Genomic DNA, 19,584 nt, shown 5'->3' on the forward strand with positions numbered 1-19,584 from the left:
GGTTGTAATCCTTATTTTTCATAATGAAATCCTTATACATTTGCCCAGTGGTTTTTACCCCGTCTCTTTTGGGGGTTTTTCAGTAAAATACTATGTGTTTATATTATCTTCATTTTTACTCATTTCTTATTTTATCGTTAGATTTGCCAAATTAATCTATCTTAAAATATCATTTGCTTATGCTAATAAAACCCGGAGATACAAAATGTATAATCTGGATTACAAAATCGTGTGCTTATGCTTGCAAAAAATGGGATACAAAATGTATAATCTAACTAATAAAATCAAACCATTGAGGGTGATGAAGAATATTTGCTATATACGTTCGGTTAGTGATTAATGCCTACCTAGCCTCTGGCCCTGATATGGTTATAGTGTTAGTTAGAAGTGGATCACAATCTCGTTGTGGTAATTCTGTCTCCATGAAATAGCCAGGCCTGTTGGGACAAGGTAATAAACTGCTATTACTGCTTAGCATCACAATCACGGAAAACATGCTTGGCCTATCCGCAGCGCGTTGTTGCACACATAACAAACCGACACGGATGCATCGGGACACTTCCTGCAAATCGTGGTGTGAATCCCTTAAGCGTGAGTCAAGCAATTCAATTGCCCTGCCTTGTTGCATCAATGTCCATGCCTAGAATATTAAAATTGATTTGTCTTATATAGTTATTTTGAAGTTCGATACAAATTAAGAGTTACAGTATTTTTATTTTTATTTTTATTTTTATTTTGTACTTACATGTCCAGTGAGTGTAAGGCCTTCGTTTTGAAGAGAAAAGCTGGTACTTCTTTTTCCGCCTACAATTTCTATGACCATCACACCAAAACTAAAGACATCAGATTTTGTTGAGAATCGACCGTTGCAAACATACTCTGGTGCCATATAACCACTGCATCAAAAGTAACATGACTATTTAGAAGTTAAATTCAATTATATAATTTTTAAGAGTTTTTTGCAATAGGACTTCTAAAAAGAAACTACATGTAGGTTTCTATTTTTTAACTGTTTTCTTTACATTTCGAGACACAAAGATCAAAAGCAAACGCCACAGGTATGAGCTCCTACTGTAAAAGCTCTTAAATTTTGTGTAAGAAATATAAAAAGCATGTAGGAAGAGTAATACTCACTGAGTTCCTATAACCCGCTTTGTCTTTCCTTCTGACTTACCATCATCTCCTCCAAAAGTTCTTGCCAAGCCAAAGTCTGAAATTTTGGGGTTCATCTCATTATCAAGTAAAATGTTACTAGTTTTTAGATCTCTGTGTATAATTCTCAATCTTGAATCTTGGTGTAAATATAGAAGCCCCCGAGCAATTCCGCATATGATATTGAAGCGCTTGGACCATTCTAAGAGTATATCTTGAGTTTGATCTAGCATAGCAAAATAAGATTTTCAAGTTAATTAGTGAATTTCAACAAAAAGACAACAGATACTTTGAGAAATTTCTATGTATTTTCATAAGTAACAGCGACATCATTCAAGTAAAAACTGAAGATTAAAAGGGATTCTAACCAAAAATGAAAAAGTCAAAGGCTTTTGTTAGGCATATATTCATAAACCAGTAGTTTCTCTAATCCCTGAATGCAAAAACCAAGAAGCTTTACAAGGTTCCTATGTTGAAGCTTTGCAATTAAGGTTACTTCGTTTTTGAACTCGTCTATTCCTTGACCGGAACTGATAGAAAGTCTCTTCACAGCAATTTCTTGTCCATCATCTAACGTTCCCTGCGATTCAATGTTAACAAATGATGCTAAACACATTTTGTTAAATTTAGGCTATTGAAATCTAACCTTGTACACAGGTCCAAAACCACCTTGCCCAAGCTTATTGCTCAGCGAAAAATTACTGGTGGCAGCGATTATAGTTGATAATTCAAACAGGGGAAGCTCTAGATCTTCCTCTTGTTCTCCATATTTTGCAGTTTTCCTATATTTTTCTGATCACAAAAGTCATGGAATGAAGAGATAATCTTGACAACAAAGCTAAGAAATGATGAGAGATGGAATCCATAATTAGAAATGTCATAGTGCTAGTTTATATGCTATAATCTAGTAACTTCATTGAAAGGCAAAATCCAGCACAAAAAGGAGCAGCAATACCTTTGAACTTTTTTCTCCAAATGAAAAAGCCAAGTAAGAGCACCCCAGAAACAAGTCCAATGATAGCAACTACTTTCACAGCTCTCACCTTAGTACTAGACTTTCCTTTTTTGTTGGTTATTTCAACATGAAAAAAGCTAATAAATTAATCATGTGGTCAAAAAATATGAAACAGAAAAAATTAAAGAGTTAAAGGACCTAAAAAGAATGAAAAAAACAAACAATATTAAGAATGGCCATACCTAGCTCTGAAGCAGGCATTCGAACATATAGAGCCTGTTCAGATGAAGTGACTATTCTCATATCCATCAGACCACCAAACCACATGATGCAACCACTTCCGCCATTTCTGATGTCAGAGTTTGCATAAGCCATGCAAGAACAATTGCTCAAGCATTTAGCCCTGCATTCCTTTAGGTTCATGCTCTTATTCGAGCGAGAATACGCAGTATCTGGCAATTTCATGCCAACGAATTTGACAAAGCCATCTTTGTATTTATCTTCGCAGTCTAGTGGAGTATTGCGCACACACCCTTCTGACCAATCCGTCGAATACCATTTTTCTTCAGACTTTGGCTTGAATCCTTTCAAACACTGGCACGCCGGGTTCCCACCTATGACACAATACCCATTTCCTCCACATAGACCATAGTTGTCACACTGATCTGTAGGCACGGAATAGTAAATCTGCCAATTCTTCACTGCTTCGACCCATGTAAGTCGTTGGACCGTTAAAGTTGTTTGATTTAAAACTTCTATTGTGATCAGAGACTTCTTCTTGAGGTTGAAGGTGTAATAAACTTCTTCTTCGTCGTAAATGACGTCAAAGTCATAAAGGTAGTTTGGCCTAGACACTGGCATACCACTTGTACCAAGTCCGTTCCAAGGCCCGGCTCGATGATATTTTTCCCCGCCTTTCCACATATATATATCAGGAAAGGTGTGTTGTTGAACATCAATTTCAATACCCCAAGTAAAATCTCCGGGACAAGGGTCATCCCAATTCCTCCACGCTGAAAATAACCGATTAAAACCCTTCCTTAAGTCCCACCCCAGTTTCATCCCTGGTAACATTGTATTGCCAGGATAATCAAAGCTTTGCCACAAATAGCCCTCCAAGTTTCCATTTTGCTCTTCTTGTACCACAAGATTTCCAGAATCTAGAAGCTGTAGAATTGGTTTTTGGGCTTGTTTCGCTAAGCTCGTTGACCAAACAACTCTCTTGTTCTGATACAAAAGCACAAGATTGCCTTTCTTGTTTATCATCAACAAGCCAGAGGAGTCATTTAGTGGGCTGCATCGGTTTGCGACCCAAACAACGGTTTGAACTGGGATTTTCTTGTACCAAACTCCGACATAACGACCCTTGGAATTTCCGGGACTGAAGAAACCAAACTCAAGCACTCCTTCCTTAGAAACCAAGGTTTCTCCATCACTAATGAATTGGAGTGGATTAATGCTGTCCACAGCCAAAGACACTCCATAGAGGAGAAATAGCAAAAGAGCAATGTAAAACAGTGAAGAAAACATTGATTTCTGGCTCTAGATTTCTACTCTTTGAGCTTTGTTGAGCAAAATCTCAATTTTAATTAAAATTTCTTTACGCAATTGGCAGGTCAACTTTTTGCTTTGAATTAAAAAAATGATAAAATGTCAAAGCAAGTATTTAGTTTAGAATTTTCTTCTGTGGTGCTTGTCATGTGGTAATTTTTTTTATCAAAAAAAACAAAAAACAAAAAACAAAGAAAATTGGTCAAAAAGAAAAAGACAGAAGAAAAGTTTACCGCTTTTTTTTCCAAAACTATAATAAACAATAGATTTTTAAAATTAAATTAAGTAAATAGTAAATTTTAAAATTATTTGAAGTAAATAACAATTTGACGTGTAAATGTTTCATTTACGATTAGCAAAAAAATAAATTATGTGGTAAAAAAATCTTTATTTACGTGGAAAAAAATCTTTTTACGTCATAAAAAAAAATTTACGTAGAAAAAAATCTTTTACTAGACGTAAATTAAATATTTACACGGTAAAATTTTATTTACTTCAAATAGTTTTGAAATATGTTGTTTGCTTAATTTAGTTCTAAAAAATATGTTATTTACTACATTCTTCCCATTTAAAAAAAAATAGAGAGTAGAGCTGCAAGTTTAAGCCATGTCAAACAAGCTGGCTCGAGAACCAACTGTAATGTCCGAGAACTCTCGAATTTAATCGAGATTTATAGAATGAATTTCTTGGTAAACTTTTAAATTTTAATGGTGAAATTATGTGACAATAATTAATGAAGAATATTTTGTCACAATTTTGTCAAATTCAAATTGTGAACATCAAGTTGAGTACGACATTATCATTTATTTGTAATGTCCCAGAAATTCAAGTAAAAAAATTCAAATTCAAATTGTAATATTCGAGAAGTTCATTAGTACGAATCTCAAATTTAATCAAGATTTAGAGAATGAATTTCTTGGTACACTTTTGAATTTTAATAGTTTAATTGAATTTCATGACAAATAATAGAGAAACTCAGAAATATCTAGAATTGGATCTTTCTCTGTTACAACAAAATTAAGTAACAGTAAATTAAATCATGACAAGCACGTACCATAGAGTAGGTAGAAGTTAGAAAATACTGTCAGTGTAAACTGCTAAAACTTTGAAACAAATAAAGTTGTCAGTTGATTTGATGACATCATATCAATAGGCTTTTAGATAGGATTTTGAGAAAATCTAATTCTATGATCTAAAATTAAAGAGAGATGAGATCTAAAGGCTAGGATTGAATCAAGGAGGAAAAGTGGGAAAAAAGTGGTTCATCTTGTCAGGGACCGGTAGATTCTGAGAGTCGACGTGCATGTGGGGGGTTGACACGCGTAAGAACGTGGTTTGCTAAAAGCGGAACCGACATAGCCGAAGGACACGTGTCCTATGACCATCTTTGTTGCCGAAATAACAAAAATGACCTGCAAAATATGTTAGAGAATCCACAAAGACAAATAAAGAACTCCGAAGATGAAGAATGGTGTGAGATGCGATCAAGTAGTTGATAGAGATGTAGATTAGGAGGTCAAAGGCGCCTTGACAAAGCAATGCTCTGGAGACAGATGCAGGCTGCTCCAAAAGCAAAGAGAGTGACTCAAGTCGTGGATAAGGCTTGAAGGAGGATAAGAGTGAAGTTGGTGAGATGAATAAGGCTCTAGTGAAGGGATCTCCAAGAGCAAACGTGTGTTGCTCTGGGAGCGAGAACGACGCTCAGAGCACTTGCTCTAACGGTGAGCCGAAGTGACTTTGAAAATGAAGACTTGAGTGTTGCTAGAAAATGTATGAAGAAACTTTAAAGAACTTTGAGATGATGGTGGTGAAAGATCGCAAAGTGTTTTGGAAAGCTTTCTAAAGATGTCAACACTTAAAAGGTTTTAAAGGACTTTGAAGAGCTTGAAGAACATCAAGTCTCTATAGGAAGAGACTAGAGAAGTCTGAAGGAAGTGGAATAAAAGGAGAGAAAGTGATTTGAAGAGGATATGAACTATGATGATGGAAGAAGATAGTGGCTGGTGATAATGGTGGATCAACCATATGAAATGAAGGAGACAAGGATATTTATAGGTGAACTTGGTGGGATTTTAGTGGTAGCTCTAGAGGTCCGTACGGCATGCTCTGATAGACGCATGTACAAGCAATTCCGATGAAGCAAAACCATCTGGCACCTTTCCGAGTTGAAAAGGAGATTGGCCGAAAATGGAATGAAGACTTCTAGGGACTTGGTCCAGTGGTAAATCGGTGGCACTCTGAAGGAAGCATGTACACGCAATCCCAACGGAGCAAAGCAGTCAGAAGCCCTTCCGAGGTTGAAAAAGTGCTGGTCTGAAAATGGGAAGAAAGGTTTATGGTGGCTGCTCAAAAACCTAATCAGCTGCACTCTAACATAGACCTGTGCACACAATTCCCTATAGAGCAATATGATCAGGTGTCTTTCTGGATTGACAAGGAAAAGATCCAAAAATGGAAAGACTTAGAGGCAAAGTTTCAGATTTAGAGCTGACGTAAAGAGTTTCATGATCTGAAATTCTCAAGAGTGTTTTACTCAACTTTATGCATCGTTGACTTCTCTTTTGGACGTTTTATCACATGTCAAACGTTCTCAGAGATGGTTTATATGATATTGGCTAAGCAGCCGCCAAGTTGCCTTTGACACGAAAGTTACTCTGAATGAGCTGCTCCGACGGTGAGCGTGCTCGAGGCAAAGGTTGCTCCAAGTGAAGCTACTCTGAAGGCTGAGCATGCTCTAAGCGAAGATTACTCCGACAGTGAGTTGGGTGTGAAGAAGTTCAAAGGAAGGATGCCTGACACGAAAGAGGCTCTGTTAGGTGAAAAGAGGATGCTCCAGGAGACATGCCTGCCACGGAGGGAGTCTAAATTGGGCATGTCTAGCACAGATGTAGGAAGTTTTGGGGATGTGCGTGTCACAGATGATGGCTCTGTTAGACATTTCCATCGCTGGTAAAGCCTCCATTGGAGTCAAAACACTGAGAATCAACCTTGACGACGAGGAAGAGGTTCTAAGGCGTGGACTTAGGAGTTTTTGGGATTCCAAAAGGACTAGAGGAAGGCTCAATGGGAATTCTATATCACTCATTTGTATTTAATTCGATTAATTCTGAAAACCCCTAAGCGGATGATAAAAGCACAAAAATGCACTTTTTGGTCTACATAAATGTCAAATAAATTAAGTTTTAATTAAATGCTTTCATGAAATTAATCAAAAATATTTTGGTATGGAAATATGTAGTTTTAATTTAAGTTCATTGGTTTTTTAGGGAAAAAAAGCATTTGGGCCAAAAACTAAAAAAAGAAAAAGAAGCCCAGCAGCAAGCCCCAGTCGTCAGCCAGCCGCCGAGCCGAGCCGAGCTGCACTCTCCTCCACACCACGTGTCACTGTTTAGCACACTTCAGACTTGTGGGACCCAGCTGCTCCCTCGCACACGCGCGCGTGGCACGCACGGCCTTCCCCTTGGGCGAGTCTCCTCCAATCTCTGCGTGGGCCCCGCTGTGCAGTAGCTTCCTCTCAGCGCTCATCACATGTCTGTGTGGGATCCAGCTGTCAGCCAATTGCTCCTTTCAGCCTCTCTGTGCGACACATGTCCCACCAACTTAGGATTCATCAACCAACTGACCTGTTTTGTTCCGTTGATATCCCACGAATAATTTTAGCTTTCATTTTGCATTAAGCTTTGTAAATTCTACTTAATTTAGAATCAATTTTTTTTTATGTTATTCATTTGTTGATGGCTTTTTGGCATTCCTCAAAAACACTATAAATAGAGGTTTGGCCAAGTGTGTTTTGTTGTTGATTTTTAACCTAAGTTTAGATACTTTTTCTCTCATTTTTATCTTGCTTTTATTCTCATATTTTCTCTCTAGAATTTTGTAAAAATGCTTTGTAAGCTAGGCTAGAGTTCTTGGGTGAGGCTAGAAATGATCCGATATATGTAGTAGCTTCTTTGGGTTTTGATTCTCTAATGGTTTGTAAGTTTTATACATTTGAGTAAATAATTTTCTTTCATCATATTTCTTTCTCATATTAATATATTTTATTGTCAACTTTTATATAAAATTTAGTCAAGTTTTTTTTATGTGAATGTTGCATGATACAATATATTGGTAGACATTATTTTATGAGTAGTCTTTTATAGCAATATTGCCCCGAGGTATGTTGTCACTTTTAGATTTCTTATAAAATAATTTTTCCTAGTTCTTAACGTAAGAATTTTATTTACTCGAGCATATTTTAATTCACAAGTTCTTCAAATCTTATTTTCTGATTGATTGTTTGGGATGTGAAACGTTCAATTGAGTCAATTTATGAATCAAAATCCAAATAGGTGAACGAAGTATATAGAGTATTCTCAATATCTTACCACTTTTAATTATAGAATTTTCTCCATTTTAAATTGCATTGTCTTTAAATTAAATTGCTCTAAAATCACAAAAACACATCTTTCTTTTCTTTATTTGATTGCTTATTTCTCTAACCTTTTGTTCCGCTAATATCTTTTGTTTGTCTTTATCACCTCCTCGTGGGATTGAACGTCCTAATTGTGCTACAATTTACCATTTATTTTTATACACGTTTGGGCATAATAGTTCAACTTGGATCGAATTAAAAGACAAAAGATGAAAAGACAGTAATACCCTTCAACATTGATCCTACAACATATTTTTCTACCTTAGACATAGGCATTAGGATTTCGATCCATTATTTTGATTTTTTTTTTTTTTTGTTTTTGAGATGCCATCATATTGCATTTAATAGGAAAATACATATTTTTTGGTCAATAATCTAATTTGAATAATAAGATAACCAAAATACCTTTGAAAAGAAAAGGAGAAAACTAAAAAGCAAAAATTAGAAACAAAAACAAAAACAAAAACGAGGAATTGAATGTACGTTTGCCTGTTAGATTCAATCTGATAAATCCTCTAGCTGATCAGCCAACTTAATAAAAAAAAAAAAAAATGGAATGCGGAACATTGACACTACAGTAGCAAAACTATGAATGGATTTTTAATACCTCTCAAGTCTCAACAGGTTATATTGCTGATAAGAAACTGAATCAATGAAGTCCACAAAGTTTGCTTTCAACGCCAGACTATCCAGTCGGAATAGCAAAATCTTCCTCGGAAACATCCAGAGACCAGAATTTTTGCAAAAATCTAACCACCAGAATAAATATTTGTCACAATCTTTATCATGACGGCTTAGTAAGATCCACTCTCTAAGGACCCCATCATTTAATAATAATAATAATAATAATAAAACCTGAACTGGGTACGCAAGGGATGGCTGCTTTTGGGTGCCGTAGCCGTTGACGACGGCGATGTCGCAGAGGTCGAGCATCTGGCCATGTTCTCCGGCGAGGTGTTGTGAGGTGTTTCGGTAAAAGAGGGTTCTTTTTATTTTGGCATAATTACATCAATACCCCTGTATTCAAGTAAAACTATAATATATTATTTTTTTTTTGAAATAAATCCGTGAATGATCTCTAAACTCTTCTCTCTCTCTAAAATTAGTTTTGTTGTCAATTTTGGCCTTGTTTATTTCGCTGATTCGAGTTTAGAATTCAAGTTTTTCTACAGTAAAAAGCTCTCACAAACAATCACATCTAACTTTTTTGCTACAGTAAAAAGCTCTCACATAAAATCACATCTCAACTCGAATTCTAAACTCGAATCAGCGAAGTGAACAAGACCTTTGTCTCAGTCCTTAATTCTAAAAGATCTCATGAAAAGTCCCTTTATTAAATTTTAAATAGAAATTGTAAATTTTATTTCATAAAAAATTCTCATACTATCTAATTTCTCTATAAATATTCCATTTATAAGAAATTGTGTTAAATTTATTTCCAAACTAAAAATAATAGTAATAATAATATGTTAAAATTAATTCATATGTTAAGTAAACAGATGGAAAACATTAAATATGAGTAGTTGTAAAAATGTAGTTCATAAATTAAAAATAAAAAAAAAGAGTGATTCTATTTACACTCATTAAGCTTATATAACCCCACATGAGCAAAAATATCCCGAGGCCACGGCGGAGGTTAGTATCCTGAGGCCGCAATGGTTGCAAGCCTACAACCACGGTCGTACGATCGTCACGAACCCAGAACTTCATTCATTGCGGCGTCAACATAGATTGAAGATCTTCAATCTTCCGCGATGAAAAGCGACAACGACGGTGAGAAATATTGTCCAGAAGAGAGGAACAATGGCCAGATCTGCTCTGTCGCGATATGGATCGCGGAACTGAGGTAATTGCCAATCTAGATTCTTCAGCGACGAACTCGTTCTTTCCGGCAGCGAACTCATCTCCTCCGATCTTTCTCGCGAGCCATCGTTCTAGATCTTTGGTGGCCGTTGTTCAAGTCTGGTCATCACAAACATTGATGTGCTCAAGGAGAGAGAGATCGTAGGAGGGAGAGAGAGAAACCGTGGGAGGAAGAGAGAATGTTAGATTAGGGTTTAGTATATGGGATTAGATTTAAGAAGGATAAAATTGAAAATAAAAAAACTTGTTTTAAAAGCAAATGCCAATGGTTTATTATGATTTAAAGAATGTGTTAAAATATGAAATGTGCTTAAAAAAAACTAGCTTGTTTTTAAGCAAAAAATAGCATGTTTGAAATGGGTTTGAGTTAAAAAAAATTACATAATTTATTTTAAGAGTTAATGCGTCTAGGTTTTTATCTATTATTTTAGATTAATATTCTTTTATTATTATAGTTATTTGACTAAAAATGTTGCATTGACGATCTGGGGAGAAGATAATGGCTCTCGAATTTGAGATGGAAATCCTCAAAGAGAAATAAGAAGTGAGCGGACTACACTATTTTGAGAGTGAGGTCGACCATCTGCAGAGGAAGGTCGAGAAGAAAATAGAGAGAATTTTGAGACTGATAAAACGACTCTTAGCCCCGTTCTTTTCTTTTCTCTAATTTCGAGTTTACAATTCATATTTTACTATAATAAAAATGCTTTAAAAAATAATCATATTTAACTTTTTTATTATAATAAAAAATTTTCACATAATATTATATCTTAATTTAAATTAAAAATTTAAATTAACAAATTAAACAGACCTTTAAGCCAAACGGGCCCTTAAGTTAGATTGAAAAAACCAAGGAAAAAAGAATGGATTTTTTCCACCTAACCTATTACCCAACAGGTAACCGGTGAGTTTTGTCTCATTTAAGGTTGAGAAAATAATAAAACATGGGGCTCTTTCTGAAGCGTTAGATTAAAATTAGACGGCCTGAATGTCGTCTCTATTGCTAGTAAAAAAGGACACGGCTCTATTGAAGAACTTCCAAATTAATAAATGACGATTGCTACCTAAATACAGACTTTCACCGCTGCTTTAATTACAAATCTTAATTCTAAATCCTAAATCATAACCATAGGATCGTAAATCCTAAATCATAAAAATAAATCCTAATCCTAATCCTAAATCACAAATTCGAAAATCCTAATCCTAAATCTTAAAATATATAAAAGAGAGGATATAAAACTTCGCCCTTCGGCCTAAGTTATTGGGTGCAACCTCGACTTAGGCTAACATAAATGAGAAATCGCGGATTTAGAAACTCAATAATTGCTTATTTCATTTTCTCTTGGTGGTAGAACCAGGGGATATCAAAAGTATAAGCTTAGATTAGAAAATCAAATCAATGTACAACTATAATCTTATGCAACATGTTTGTTATTGTAACTAGCGTAGAGGAAACTCAAGCCTAAAGCGTCCTAATTAGGTCAGCACTCAAAAGCTAAACCCCTCACACACCAAGCCGCTCAATTTATTAAAATAAACAGAAAAGGAAAAAAAAAACAAAAAACAAAAAACAAGAAGTCAAGAAATGGAAAAATGAGTTATACAATCTCACAGGGAAATCCCGCAGACTCAAATCTTCTATATGATTTTGGTGTCTCTATTAGTAACTAATCAATCATATCATGCCACGTTTAAAAATTTTAAATTGATTTTTAACTAATTCTTTTATGCTTATCATGAGATGACGTGGTATTATTTGATTAGCTAAACATCATTTAGAACACTAAAAATTAGACAGAAAATTTGAATTCAAATTCTACCAAGAGAAATAGCCAACCATATCTAGCAAAAACTGATGCCAGAGCCTAAGACCTCTTGGTCTAATAGCACTGGGGGGGTTTGGGTGTGGTGGGGTTTAAGTGAGGGTTGCGGATTTAATCACATGTTGTATTAAAATAAAAAAAAATAAAAAAATAAAAAAAAAACTAATACCAGAAGGTTAAGCCGAGACTATGCATTTGAAAATAAGTTTCTGTTACAGGGGCTATTATGCAGCAAGAATCAGCTTGCATAGAGCTGTTTACAGACGCTACTCACAGTATTCAAACCGCTATATTATGTTGTCTACATATCTACCCTTTATTACCCTTCATCTCTTTCTGTTAGTTTACCAATCTTTAACAAAAGAGTTATTATGTGGTGGAGTGTAAGAGAGAAAAAAAGGGGCCCAAGAAAACAAAAGGGAAAATACTGAAAATAAGTTCAAAGGCGCGAGACAAACAGAAAGAAAACTGATAGCTGGAAGTAGCTTCAAAAGATTGAGACTAGATTCGCCGTTTAAAGGAAAGCTACAAATATGCATCGTTAAAAGCCCTCTACTCAAAACCGAGAGGGAAAAATAATAGGGGATTATTGTAAGGAGTCTACTATTTACAAAAACTACGAGAAATAAAGCTCGCCATATCCCTGTTGACCGCCATTGAACAAAAGTCAGGACTAGAGAACAACCTAGAAGTATCACGCAAAGAAACCGCATGTGAAGGAAGCTTATCCTCGACATGATTGTCTTCCTGAAAGAGTTGAGAAAATCTCTTAAGGGATCAAACGACTTCTAGAAATGATCAAATCAACAACGCACGTGGAATGACATTTAAACTCTTGATAATTCCGATTGTAACTACTAGCCAACTCAATAGCAGTTTCAAACGCATGGACACTCAAAGAGGAGGCTTAGCAAAGCAGCATTGGCAAAAACCTCGGTAAGTTTTGAAATCTGTAAGCATCTAGTTACTCGTTATCGAGCCTCTAGTACAGATGTAGTCATATTGTCTGTTAGAGAAGATTCAACATATTCTCTTGGTGATTCTGTCTCCGTGAAATAGCCTGGTTTTTGGGGATGGGGCAATACATGACTATCACTGCCAAGCATCACAACCACAGAAGACATGCTGGGTCGATTCATAGCACGTTGCTGTGCACATAGCAGACCGACGTGGATGCACCGCAACACTTCCTGCAAACTGTAGTGTGAATCCCTCAAGCACGGGTCAAGCAATTCAATTGCCCTGTCTTGTTGCATCAATGTCCATGCCTAAAATATATTCAAAACAATCATCTTACATAAATACACATACGTTCACGTTTTGGAGTTCAATACATCAACTAAAGAGGACTGACCACTACTGCAGTTTTTTGGGAACTTACATATCCAGCGAGTGTGAGGTCTTCCTCTGGAGAAGAAAAGCTTGTGCTTCTCTTTCCGCTAACAATCTCTAAGACCATTACACCAAAGCTAAAGACATCAGATTTAATTGAGAATTGACCGCTATGAACATACTCTGGTGCCATATAACCACTGCATCAAACAATCACACTGCTTAGAAGTTCAATTCAATTAAAATGGCTTAAGTATAAATTTTATGTACAAACATAAAGAAAGTGTGGCAAAGTAACACTCACTAAGTTCCTACTACTCTGTTTGTGTTTCCTTCTATCTGGTCTCCCCCAAAAGTTCTAGCCAAACCAAAATCTGAAATTTTGGGGTTCATCTCATTATCGAGCAAGACATTACTAGCTTTGAGATCTCTATGTATAATTCTTAATCTTGAATCTTGGTGTAAATATAGAAGCCCTCGAGCAATGCCGCATATGATTTTGAAGCGCACAGACCATTCCAAGTGCTTTGCTCGATTTTGATCTGGCGATTGCAAAATAAGTTTTTCAAGTCATTGAGTCATTTACAACAAAACGACGAACAACATATATAAGAATTTTCTGTGTATGTTTACTAGTGTTGATGACATAAAGTAACTAATAATTGAAGGTCGAGAGGGATCCTAACCAAAAATGAAAGAGTCAAGGCTTCTGTTAGGCATATATTCATAAACCAGTAATTTCTCTTCTCCCTCAATGCAACAACCAAGAAGTTTTACAAGATTCCGATGTTGAAGCTTTGCAATTAATATTACTTCATTTTTGAACTCTTCTATTCCTTGTTCAGAACTGATTGAAAGTCTCTTCACGGCAATTTCTTGTCCGTTTTCTAACTTACCCTGAAATCCCATGTGTAACAAACAAAGTTAAAAACATGTTGCAAGAAATTTAAACGCTTCTAGTTATCCCTATTCCATATGTGTCAAATTAAAGGCCATCAAAAGCTTACTCTGTACACAGGTCCAAAACCACCTTGCCCAAGCTTGTTTCTCCACGAAAAATTATTGGTGGCATTTACAATGGTAGATAATTCAAACAGTGGGAGCTCTAGATCTTCCTCTTGGTCTCCTTTTTTAGCAGTTCTCGAATATTTTCCTGTTTATAAAATTCACGGCATGAAGAGATGAGCTTGAATTTACAGATCAGAAATGAGAAGAGATAGGTCGACAATTAGAAATGTCTAATGCACATATAACACGGTTTAAAAAAATATTAACCTCTAAAATTGCCTTACTAAAGATCATAGGAACGAGAGTGAACAGTAATAAGAATATCAATTTAAACAATAATGTCCTCAAGTTGAACATTATCAGAGTAAGAGCAGCAATACCTTTTAACTTTGTTCTGTAAATGAAATATCCAAGTAAGAGCATCGCAGAAACACCTCCAACGATAGCTGCTACTATCGCAGGTCTCAACTTTTGATCAGACTTTCCTTTTTTTTTGGGTTGGTTATTTCCACACAAGAAAAGCAAATAAGTTACTCCACATGTATCCAGAAAATATGAAAAATGAAGCTGCATGATTAAACAGAAAACATGGATGAAATAAGGAGGAAAAAAAGACAGTATTGAAAATGGTCATACCAAGCTCTGAAGCTGGCATTCGAATATATAGAGCCTGTTCTGAAGAAACTTTCCTGATATCCATCAGATCACCAAACCACATGATACACCCACTGCCGTGTCCTCTGATATCAGAGTTTGCATAAGCCATGCAAGAACAATTGCTCAAACATTTGGCCCTGCATTCCTTTAGGTTCATACTCACGTTCACATGAGAATAGGCAGTATCTGGCAATTTCAAGCCAACAAGTTTGACAAAGCCATCATTGTCTTTATGTCTGCAGTCTAGCGGAGTATTTCGTGTACACCCGTCTGACCAATCTGTTAACCATTTTTCTGCGTACTTAGGCTTGAATCCTTTCAAACATTGGCAGACTGGGCTCTCACCTATGGCACAATACCCGTTACCACTACAAAGACCATACTTGTCACACTGATCTGAAGGAAAGGAATCGTAAAGATTCCAACTCTTCTGTGCTTCGACCCATGTAATTCGTTCGCTCCTGGAAGTTGTTTGATTCAAAACTACTATATTGATCAAAGAGGCATTCTTGAGGTTGAACATGTAATAAGCTTCATCTTCATTGTAAACAAAAGTGAAGTTATAAAGTTGGTTTGGCCTTAACAATGGAATACCACTTGCACTAAGTCCATTCCATGGCCCGAACCGACTTAATTTTGCTTTGCCGTTCCACATATATGCTTCAGGAAATGTTGGCTGTTGAACATCAAATTCAACTCCCCAAGTAAACTCTCCAGGACAGGGGTCATCCCAATTCCTCCATGCCGATATTCGCCAATTTAGACCCTTTCTAAAGTTCAATCCCAACTTCATCCCTGGTAACAATGTATTAGAAGGCTCATCAAATCTTTGCCACAAATAGTTCTCTGAGTTTTTATCTTTGTCATCTCTTAGTAAAAGATTCCCAGAATCTAGAAGCTGTAGAATTGGTTTCTGGGCTAGTTTCGTTGAGTTCGTCGACCAAACAACGCTCTTGTTTTGATACAAAAGCACAAGATTGCCTGTGTCGCTCATCATCAACACACCAGAGGAATCATTGATTGGGTTGCATAAGTTTGCAACCCAAACAACAGTTTGAACAGAGATTTTCTTGTACCAAATTCCCATGTAACGATTCTTGGAATCTCCAGGACTGAAGAAACCAAACTCAAACGTTCCTTCTTTAGAAACCAAGGTTGTTCCATCACCGATGGATTGTGATGGACCAATACTGTCATCTGCAAAGGAGGAAGTAATTAAGAAAAACAAGCACATACAAGCAATATTATACATACAGAAAGAATAAACTCCCATTGATATTAATCTTCTTTTGAAGTGTTTCCGCAACTACAGATTGGCCGTAGATCCTTGGTATTCTACTTTGAGAAACTATGACAAAGGACAAGCTTCTTGATGGGTTCTTAATTTTTTTTATTTTTTATTTTTTGGGTGACTAGAGGTTCTTTTGCAGGAAACTCATTTAATGGGCTTATCATTATTGTGCTGAAGGTTCTTGTTAGTTGATAATTAAAGAAAAACAGGAAAGTCAAAAAAGCTCACTTGACTTGAGAAATGGACAACACTATTGAGTCATTGACTAGCACATGTTAACAACATATTAAACGAAAATAATTGATGTAAATCTATTCACTAAAACAAAGAATATTCTCATAATGTTAATACTAATATTATTATTATTATTATCATTTTATTTGGTTAGCGAAACCTTAACAAGGGAGTAAAAGAAAAGAATCACAGTGATCTTAAAAAACATAGATAAAAAGTATTTTCCGTTTAAAACATTTTTGAAAATGTCCACCACATTATCCAAATTATAACATGTAACCTTGACATTTACAACATGGTAGGTGTAATTCACTGGTTGGTTTCAATATTGTCCCTCAAACATGATAAGTGGATTTTTTTTTTTTAAAAAAGATACCAATTTTTATGGTAGGGCTGACTTTTTTGCAATCACAGTTAAAACACAGTTTTAATTGTTAAAAAGTTAATCCGAATAGTTAAAACAATTGATATGACAAAAAAACCTAACCTATCATAAATATTGCCAAAAAAGAAAATGATGAAAACACAGTTATACTCTTTGAAAAATAAAACACGCACTCACAACTCACAACTTAATATATATATATATATATATATATATATATTGATTCAAAAAACAAGACAAATAAGTGGTGTACATGAAATATTATTAAATGCCCATTTACTCCTAGTCTCCCACTAATGAACCAAACCATAAACTAGGGTATGAGCTAAAAATTTGATCAGGAATTCAAATTTTTTGTCAATGATTTCAAAAAAAGTTTGAATAATTTATTTTTCTATCAAGGGTTATCATCATATTGCTCATTGAATCGTCACGTTCAAGGGGTCATAAGTCATAACTCCACAAAAGGTTGCTTTCTACCTCAGACAACCCAATCAAAATATCATAAGATTCTTCTCCATATCCACAGACAAGGAGGTCCAATATATTTGTCACAATCTTTATCATGACGGATAGGAAAAATCCAGCTTCGAAGGAGCCCCTTTATTAAAAAAAATTAAATAAATAAATAAAAAACTGACCTGGGTAAGCAAGGGATGACGGCGTTTGGGTCCCGCCGCCGTTGAAGACGGCGTGGGTGTTGGTGGGAGGAAGGCGGCGATGTGGCAGAGGTCGAGCATCTTGCTATGGTTGCCGGCGAGGTTTTGGGTCAAGAGTTTTGGTAAAAGAGGGATGTTTTACTTTATGATTTTTTTTGTTTTTTGTTTTTGTTTTTTTATTACTTTTGTTTAGGTTTTGATTTTTAATTTAATTGAGATATAATTTTATGTAAAATTTTTTTATTATAATAAAAAATAAAATTTTTTTATTTTAATAGAAAAAATTAAATATAATTTTTTATAAAAATTTTTAATTGTAATAAAATTTAAATTAGTGAAATAAATAAATTCTTATGTTTTAGAATAATTATTATTCCTTACAATAATGACTCATATTTTAGTAAAATTTGATTTTTTTCTTTTTATCACCTGACTTTTCAGAAGTGCTATTCGTCATTGTATTTGGAATGTTCCGCATGGCTTCGCATCATCTAAAGACGCCAAACACAACGTACACAAAAATTAATTGCAGGATTTCAACGAAATGGGATTACTTGAAAGTGAATAGTGCTTACTATCATTTCTATATTTCAAATGATATGGACACTATGAGGGTATACTTGTTATTTTAAATCTAAGAATGATTAATTTAAGGAATAAGGAGGAAAATAATATAATTGATAAAGTAATTAGTAAATTATAGTATATTTTTTAAAAATAATAAATTATAGCATAATTTGATATTTTAAGTTTTAAATTTTATTAAAAACTTAAAAATATCTTTAAATCTCTTTTTTCACCTCACTCCACCCGCTAAACATCTATTTTTTAAAAAGTAGTACATTATAGCATATTTTTTAAAATAGGTAGATTATAGTCAAGTCTTCCATGATCGAGACTGGCGACCGACTCTGGTGACTGGAGACCATTTTTCGACAACCTATGATTATTTTTTTGTGACCGGTGACCGTTTTTCAGTGACTGTTTATAACACTGTATTTACTGATAAGTACCGTATTTACCTTATAATACCATATTTACTAGTAAATACCATATTTACTAGTAAATACCATATTTACTAGTAAATACCATATTTACTAGTAAATATCATATTTACCTGAAAAATTGACTACCGACTCCGGTGACCGTTTTATGTTGTATTTACAAGTAAATACCGTATTTACCGATAAATACCGTATTTACTGGTAAATATCAAATTGACCCAAAAATTTGGCCACCGATTTCAGTGATCGTTTAACACTGTATTTACGAGTAAATATCATATTTACTAGTAAATCACAGACAAGACGTGACGCCATCCTAATGTTTGTAAAAAGTTTAAGGATGTTTATGCCCTAAGGTTCATACTTGGTCAAATAAATTTGCCATTATGATAACAAAAGTCATATAAACATTTTCATGACAAGGCCATACTAGAGGTCCTATCATGATCGAGGGGTTCATGTACCACAACATTATCAAGATATCAATTATAAGCTCAATTACAACAAATAAGTTAGTCATTAGTAGGTCAAGACTAATATTCCAAAGTAATTAACGAAGGTTCCATAAGTCGTATCCTAAATCCAACATAAGCACGTTGTGAAATATCTTACAACATATCCAAATAACTTCAGATGTGGTAAAATACCATAGATTTCAAATTAAATCCGAAAAGAGAACCAAAATGTATAAATCTCAACCAAATGGATAACATCAAAATGCCTCAATTTTGATTATGCCATAAAAAAAAATTTTGCTTACACCAATATGCATATAATAAGACTTTCCTGATCAGAACCCCTCCCGACTACCGAGATATCCACAAAATAAAATTCTTATATTAGCATATTGATATAGTCATAATAAACGTCATATAACACTTAGAGTGAGAGGGTTGCGGTCGCAATGTCTTCACATATGAGGTTTGTGTACAGAATCGGCCGAACTCTCGCTCTGATACGAAACACTGTCACGACCCACCGCCATCCACCTGCTATGTTAGGCCAGCGATGGATCGTGATAGTAACATACATACATATCATACCATATTTGCATATCTTTTTTTTTTTTTTTTTTGCATACAAACATATATATATATATATATAAATAACATAGTCATAATAATGTAGAATATTTAAACTTTTAAAAGCTTACAAATCCTTATTCAAAACACGAAAATTCTAAAACTTAAAAGGAGAAAGGTGCTTGAAAGGGGTTCTTTAATTAAAAACACAATTTTGCGGAAATCGTATTGAAT

General features: G+C 34.9%; 2 protein-coding genes across 2 annotated transcripts; both read right to left on the reverse strand.

Moving 5' to 3' along the window:
* Positions 1 to 219: 219 nt before the first annotated feature.
* LOC21412399 (G-type lectin S-receptor-like serine/threonine-protein kinase At4g27290) lies at positions 220 to 3,637 on the reverse strand. Its single transcript, XM_024165410.1, is given in 8 exon segments — positions 220 to 640; positions 746 to 896; positions 1,135 to 1,378; positions 1,521 to 1,536; positions 1,538 to 1,732; positions 1,799 to 1,944; positions 2,108 to 2,212; positions 2,350 to 3,637. Coding segments are annotated over 8 exon segments (2,442 nt in total). The 3' UTR covers positions 220 to 343.
* An 8,603-nt stretch (positions 3,638 to 12,240) lies between these two features.
* On the reverse strand, positions 12,241 to 16,179 carry LOC21412400 (G-type lectin S-receptor-like serine/threonine-protein kinase At4g27290). Its single transcript, XM_024165414.1, has 7 exons — positions 14,735 to 16,179; positions 14,479 to 14,583; positions 14,098 to 14,243; positions 13,777 to 13,987; positions 13,395 to 13,632; positions 13,140 to 13,290; positions 12,241 to 13,026 (listed from the first exon to the last, which is right to left on the reverse strand). Exons 1-7 carry the CDS (start codon positions 16,026 to 16,028, stop codon positions 12,730 to 12,732), a joined length of 2,442 nt encoding a protein of 813 aa, XP_024021182.1. The 5' UTR covers positions 16,029 to 16,179; the 3' UTR covers positions 12,241 to 12,729.
* Positions 16,180 to 19,584: the final 3,405 nt, after the last annotated feature.

The sequence above is a fragment of the Morus notabilis genome, unplaced genomic scaffold, assembly GCF_000414095.1.
Source record: "Morus notabilis unplaced genomic scaffold, ASM41409v2 Scaffold76, whole genome shotgun sequence".
NCBI classification, from domain to species: Eukaryota; Viridiplantae; Streptophyta; class Magnoliopsida; order Rosales; family Moraceae; genus Morus; species Morus notabilis.